At 35.1% G+C, this 7170-nt stretch overlaps 1 protein-coding gene across 1 annotated transcript; it reads left to right on the forward strand.

Moving 5' to 3' along the window:
- The first annotated feature begins 1188 nt into the window (after positions 1-1188).
- LOC148274832 (uncharacterized) lies at positions 1189-5252 on the forward strand. Its single transcript, XM_088236548.1, has 3 exons — positions 1189-1291; positions 2981-3485; positions 4431-5252. The coding sequence occupies exons 2-3, from the start codon at positions 3026-3028 to the stop codon at positions 5216-5218; spliced, it is 1248 nt and encodes a 415-aa protein (XP_088092674.1). The 5' UTR covers positions 1189-1291; positions 2981-3025; the 3' UTR covers positions 5219-5252.
- Positions 5253-7170: the final 1918 nt, after the last annotated feature.

Here is a 7170-nt window from a genome sequence, read left to right on the forward strand (position 1 = left end):
TTGAAAATCATCATTGCGATTCTTACTTTATTGGCAGCTGCCCTGAACAAGGACTGAGTGCTGCAATGGAACCAGTCGCGCAAGTTTTTAAGCCAAGAGATGCGCCTTCTACCTGCACTGCGTCTCCCTTCAATCTTTCCCTGTAGAATGACTTGTAAAATTTTATATTTTTCGCCTCTCATCACATGCCCAAAGTACTCAAGTTTTCTTTTCTTTATAGTCTTCAGTACCTCTTTATCTTTTTCTATCCGTCGGAGAACATCATCGTTTCGGACTCTATCCACCCAGGAGATTTTTAATATCCTCCTGTAGCACCACATTTCAAAGGCTTCGATCTTTTTTGAAGTGTTTTGGGTGAGTGTCCACGTTTTGACGCCGTAAAAAAGTACCGAGAAGACGTAACATTATAAGGAATATAAAAACACAATATCAAATGAATTAAGAAAGGCAAAGAAGAATTAAATGAAATTATCCACAATAATGATAATATTTTTGAAAATCTAAAATACCTAATGTGTGCAATGCCTTCATAATAGTTTTGATGTAATTTAAACTAATTATTAAAATAAGAAAGTGACAACCCAAACCCATTTTTTCGTTTTGGCAAAATTGACAACCCATAAGCTCAACTTATGCGGGTTAATTTTCCCATCGTCATAATTCTTGATTTAAGCTACTGACAGCTCATTATACAGGAAATGATTCGAAAACCTTTGTCTATATCATACAATAAAAAAAGCTTACCTTTGTCTTTGCTATTGAGCAGTCTATTAAAAAACACAGTCATAATTGGCCCGCAACAAATTACACGCGGACTTTGACAGGTTCTGACAAGCTACGGAGTAAAGTTAGTGACTAAAGCTTCTGAGGGAAGTTAGTGACATAAATCTTCTTTCCTCCTTAACGTACCAAATTTACCGAAATAAAATGGAAATATATTTTTTAAAGTTGAGCGTAGATTAGACTCAGTGGGTAGGTAGGTAGGATTGTGGTAGGATTGGGTAGGTAGGAAGAAATAGCCTTAAGGCAATATGCCCGCCCTTATGTGTATGTAAAGGGTTAAATAAATAAATATATTATATTTTTGACGTCATTGCCGACTTGTGAAAATACCCGATACTTATCTTTTAGCCATAATCTATGTTTGTTTGTAGATTGTCTATCTATTGCATTTATCTGTGGTTCTACTGTCAAGAACTGAACGCGTTCTTTCCTCGTGAATTATAAATGCATAAATTACAATATTATTGGACGATTAAGCTAAGTTTGTACGTACAAATCATTGCTACAAGTAAGTTACAATTCCAGCATGTAAAGTAGAACTAAAACAAAAAAGCTACTTTCATAACATTAGTGCCTCGATTATGAACGCTATCTTCATCTGTACATATCGAGACGGCATACTTAACTTCTGTACTATCTGTATCTTACCTCAATATGGTCTACCTACTTGCCATATCCACATCATTTGATCGAAACAAGCCAATGAATGACCGCAAACAATTAGTCCGTGTTCCTTACGTCATGAACACTTAAAATAGTTCTCATTTATATTTTAAACAGGTTTCTGTGATAGAAAGTGCCCACTTCAAAGCGATTATTAACTCTGAAAAATACCAATTCAAGCAAAAAAGCTCGCTTGAACATGATTTTTAAGAGACTTTTGACACTTGCCAAGACGATATGCTTAACGATCGTGCCTTGATTATGATGGGAAGATAACCTTGACGGTATAGTTTATTTTTTCAAGAATTAACGGTACAAGTACCTTTTACATTACACACATACATAAGTATTTACAGTGGAGTATATACAGTAACAACCTTTTCAATGCTTACTTAGAAAGAACATAATTAAAATATTGACTCCACACTAAAATGTTTTACAATTGTTTGTAAGCTGGAAATTTCAATAAAAATATGTCACGTAAATCCGAATGTTTATTACCCAGCGCATGTAGACGATTCAGTACTGAATTGCTAGAATATATTGAGATATAATTGTTGCAGTGATAATGTGGAAGTAGCCTAGTCACTCTAACTGGTACTTTAAAACCAACGAGGGCCAAAATTTCAGGGCTGTCCAATACTGAATTAACGATTTTATTGTTGTCATTACTTCGTATTTACTGCATTTTGTGGTTACCTACTGTATTGTATAGGACTCGTCGCACATTATTCATTCGATGTGTATCAGTTAAATTTAAAAAATAAAATGCTTTTTTTTTCAGAATACGGTTTTAAAATTTAACATACTTAAAAAAAAAAAAAACAATTTATATCATTTCGTCATTTGAATTTTAACAAAAAGGTTTCTAACTTTTTACTAAGCTCTTTATTGTACCATTTTAAATACAATTTACAAGTTTTAAGAAAATATATTATTTTCATACTTACGCACCCATACACACGCACCCTCTCCCTCTTTCATTCCCACACGCACATGTATCCTCTCCCTCATTCATTCACGCATACACACATTCACATACACATGAATACAAACGTCACACAAATACAATTACTAAACTTCTTTTCTTATATATTATGTGTCATTATATTTACAGTGGATTTTTTTAATTGGCTTTAGTATTGTTAAGATTTTTCTAATTATTTTGTTTATGTAATAACTGTAAAAATCCCAAATAAAATGAAATAAATAAATAGAACTAATAAATCATTAATATTTCTCCTGTCCCTTAATTTAATTAAATTTAATATATTTAATAGATAATCATAGTTACGAAATTCATTACGTATTCGTTGAAGATAAATTCGCTCTAGCGATTACAATGATATACTACCGACCCCCCACCTTTAATTTTTGGGTTAGTACATCGATATAAATATATTTTTTTTCATTTCATCATATTCTCCTCGTATTATTATTTGCAGAAGCGGGTATTTTTCTCCTCTCGTAACATAGCCAAATTATTGAACTTCCCTGTGCTTACAAAGCATTTTACATGGATATTTATTTTCAGATTAATCGAAGATTCTCTTCGTATTCATTCTCGAAACTAAAAATTATGAAACTCGCTTTAAATAATATTAAGGCTGAAAGGACTGGCTATGTAGAAGGAGCTATCCTTAATACTTGTGAATGTGCGTCATATCCCTTGAAAAGGGAGAAGCCCGGTATTGCTACCATGAAGGCTGAATTGGAAACTGGCAATGTAGAAGGAAATACTGTCCATACTAATGAAGGCGCATCATATCTTTTTAAAAGGAAGCAGCCAGCTGTTGCTACTGTGAAGGCTGAGCCAGGGACTGGCGATGTAGACGCAGATATTCTCCACACGGAAAGGACGTCATGTCTCTCTATAAGCGAAGAGCCAGGTGTCGCTATCGTAAAGGCTGAATCGGGGACCAGCACTGACCAGCCTAGGATAACCAGAGATATAATCACGTACTCAGAAATAGATATTGATTATCCTGACATCAAGCGAGAATGTTTGGATTCCTCGCGTAAAAATGAAATATCTTCAAGTAAGTAATTCTTTTTTCCTCATTATCTGCTCTGAGATTACGTCTGTGGACTGTGGATGATGATACGCAGAGGACCTTAACTCCTTTAGCATTATTGCTGATTTAACATTGATGTGGCAGAAGTGTGACATTACATTACTAAATTTTATGTCGGGACGTAATCAAAAACGACATTTTTCAATAAAAAAATATAAAAGCGCCATCTATGAATAATTAGTTTCATATTTTTGTTTAGAATCACCTTAAGCATATGACTAATCATCTTTCCTTTATGTAAGTATTGTGGAGGTCATCACCACCAAGCCGTTAAGTTGACAGGTTCGAACACCGTTCTGGCCCGCAACGCGTAACCCGACGCAACGTCAGCTCGTACAAGTAATTAAACGTCGTGCAGCGAAAGAATATGCACATTTCATTTTGGCATTTTGTGTCGCCCGTCCACCAGCTCCTCGCCAGTGTTCGCTATAGTAAATTCCTTCTGTACAAAATTGTAAGGATGTAACTCGTGTGTATCTACTCAATAAATAACTTCAATTGTAATCCATCTTTCTCATTTAACGTCAAATCAATTCACGCGCACCCATCCACACAAATGGTGGCCGCGACGTGATTATAAATCCGCATCTTTAAACATTTAACTTACAATCCATATTTTTTATTTTTAATAACCGCATGGTTCGGTAGTGAAAAGTCAAGATGAAATGTGCATACCTATTCTTTCGCCGCACGACGTTTAATTACTTGCCCGAGCTGACGTTGCGTTGGGTTACGCGTTGCGGGCCAGAACGGTGTTCGGCCCTGTCAACTTTACGGCTTGATGTTGATGACCTCAACAGTAGGATTATCAATTTCGATTATTTTAGTTTAGTATTTAGGCTGCTGCTGAAATGCAGTGCCCTATGTATATGTGCGGAAAGGGAATGATCATGATTCTCATTGTTTCAGGTTTACAAGCAAGACAGAAATATTTTGCCTGTTCAGAGTGTCAATACAAATGCCCACTGAGGAGAGATTTGATATCCCACATGTTAACTCATACTGGTGAGAAAACATTTAAGTGCTCAGAGTGTCAATATAAAAGCTCACATAGAGGTGCTTTGAACTTTCACATGTTAAACCACGCTGGCGAGAAACCGTTCTCATGCAATGAGTGCAAATATAAATGTGCACGAAAATATAATTTAAATAGACACATGTTAACTCATACTCGTGAGAAATTATTCTCGTGCACAATGTGCGAGTATAAATCATCACACAACCATAGATTAAAATCGCACGTACTCACTCATACTGGCGAAAAACCATTTTCTTGCCCTAAGTGCCCGTTGAAATGTTCACAAAAAGGTAATTTACAAAGTCACATGTTAACTCATGCTGGTGAGAAACCATTCTCATGCTCAGAGTGCAAATTTAAATGTTCTGAGAAATGTTACATAAAATGGCACACGTTAACTCATACAGGTGAGAAACTATTCTCATGCGCTGAGTGCAAATATAAATGTGTACGAAAGCATCGTTTTAATAGACACATGTTAATTCATACTGGTGAGAAACCATTCTCGTGCCCCGAGTGCCAATTTAAATGTTCACGCAAATGTATATTAAAATCTCACATACTTACTCATACCGGTGAGAAACCATTTTCGTGCACAGAGTGCCAATATAAATGTTCACAAAGAGGTCGTTTGAAATTACACTTGTTAACTCATACTCGTGAGAAACCATTGGTATGATAAAAGTCGAAATTTAAATATTTGGTAAATAATTTGAGCGAGAAAAAAATCATTCCACTTAGCAATTTTTTTATTTTAATTACAATTAATTTAATTATTTAATCGTTCAAAGGTTGACTTTTATTTCCATTTATTCAAAATTTTCTTACATCATATCTTTAGTAGGCTTTTGAGAAAAAGCGCCAATCTCAGAACGATGAAAAAATAACCTTATTTAAAGGAGAAATTGCTCAAAAGAATATTTTTATATTATTTTTAATGCGCATCGAAGGGTACTCGTCGGTACAAACCAATGTACTTACACCAAAACTTGAAGGCCGGGGATCGGTAGTGTATCTTCAACGATGACAAAATAATGAAGCTATTTCACTTGAGTGCGTAGATATGTGTACCGTGACGTAAGCTTCCCCTTGTTACATATCGATGTACCTACCCAAAACTTGAAGGTGGAGGGTCGGCAGTGTATCCCCGTAATCGCTCGAGAGAGTTTATCTTCAACTGTACCGTCATGGTGAAGGTGTGACGTCATTAGTTTCCCATCGTAGTCGCGGCCCAGATGCTTAACTCGTTTGTTCCCTCACTTCGGAGTATAGGTCGCTGTGACGCGAGATTTTAAAACCTAAATGTTAAAAAAATATTTAATATTTTTACTTTTTTAACCGAGAAAGATATGTTCTCATCGTCAGGTTTTATACTTATGTACTTAGAATTGCACGTGTCAAGTAAATCATTTTCTGATTCCGTTACTATGGTTGGAGCATCTGCGTAGCGTTTGTTGTTAACAACCTTATCTCCCTTAGTCCTAGATTCTTTTTTCGTCGCACCAAAATAGGTCAGGGGGCCCAATTATAGTGGTGAATTACATCGCGGTACTCCCTGCTTGAGAAAAATCACATTTTATTTTTTGCGTTCTCACCGGCAATTTAACCGGGAATCTTCCGTGTGTGAGTCGAGCGTCTAAACCACTACACCACGGAGGTCACCATATATTTATTTGTGTTATAAAAGTTTTTTGGTTAATATAATATTGTGATATATTAAGTTATAATAATATATATAAATTCGTTACAACACAGGGAGGAAACATTTTTCAGAGGAAAATATAGAAGTCTAGTCATTTACAGGGCTTTTGACCTGTCATTGGCTGGTTTAAGTGGCCACTTCACACACGGTGTAACATCATAATTCTGCCTATGTTTCAAAAATGTTTTCCTCTCTGTTGCCACAAATTTAAATATGAATCCAGCCATTCTACAAGCATTTGGACATACTCAAAACATTGTTGCATATTATGTTTTCATTGCTATGTTTATTTCATAGAATTAAGAATAGTCCAGAAACCGCATACGCGCATCAAACAGAAGGCGACTAAACTACTCTTAAACGAGTAGTTTTACATTTTGACCCATTAGTTTCTTTGTTGACGTCGCTCAGTACGCAACCCCCGATTTAAATTCAACTATGCCGTGTTGTGTCGTTGTAAACTGTTGAAATGCTGCTGAGATCAAAAAGAAACAGGGTGGGACCATATTGCACGTGTTAGTAGCAAATGCATTACTTAAAAATGTAATTATTTTTCTATATGTCAGATTGTCAAAGAAAACAAAATGGACATTTTGTAAGTGTTCCCAAAGTAGTCAAACTTTTTAAGCTATTTTGCTCATCCAATGAGAGAATCAATTAAAATTAGACCTCTCTGATGAAACAACGCCGTGGTGGGAATTTGACCGACATTGTCTTTAAAACATCAAATGTTATTTAACATGACAAAAAAAAATCGTTTTATAAATGACCCTTTACTTATCTACTCTGTTGAGTCAATCAATATTTCCGCGTGTACAATAACATTTTAGAGAAATCAATTGTTTTTTTTTAAATATAATAATCTTACACAATATTATTTTGGTATGTATATATATTTACATATTTACTTAACCTCAATATCAAATACA

This window comes from Micrasema longulum, unplaced genomic scaffold, assembly GCF_059751315.1.
Source record: "Micrasema longulum isolate JH-2025_06_02 unplaced genomic scaffold, ASM5975131v1 h1tg001567l, whole genome shotgun sequence".
NCBI classification, from domain to species: domain Eukaryota; kingdom Metazoa; phylum Arthropoda; class Insecta; order Trichoptera; family Brachycentridae; genus Micrasema; species Micrasema longulum.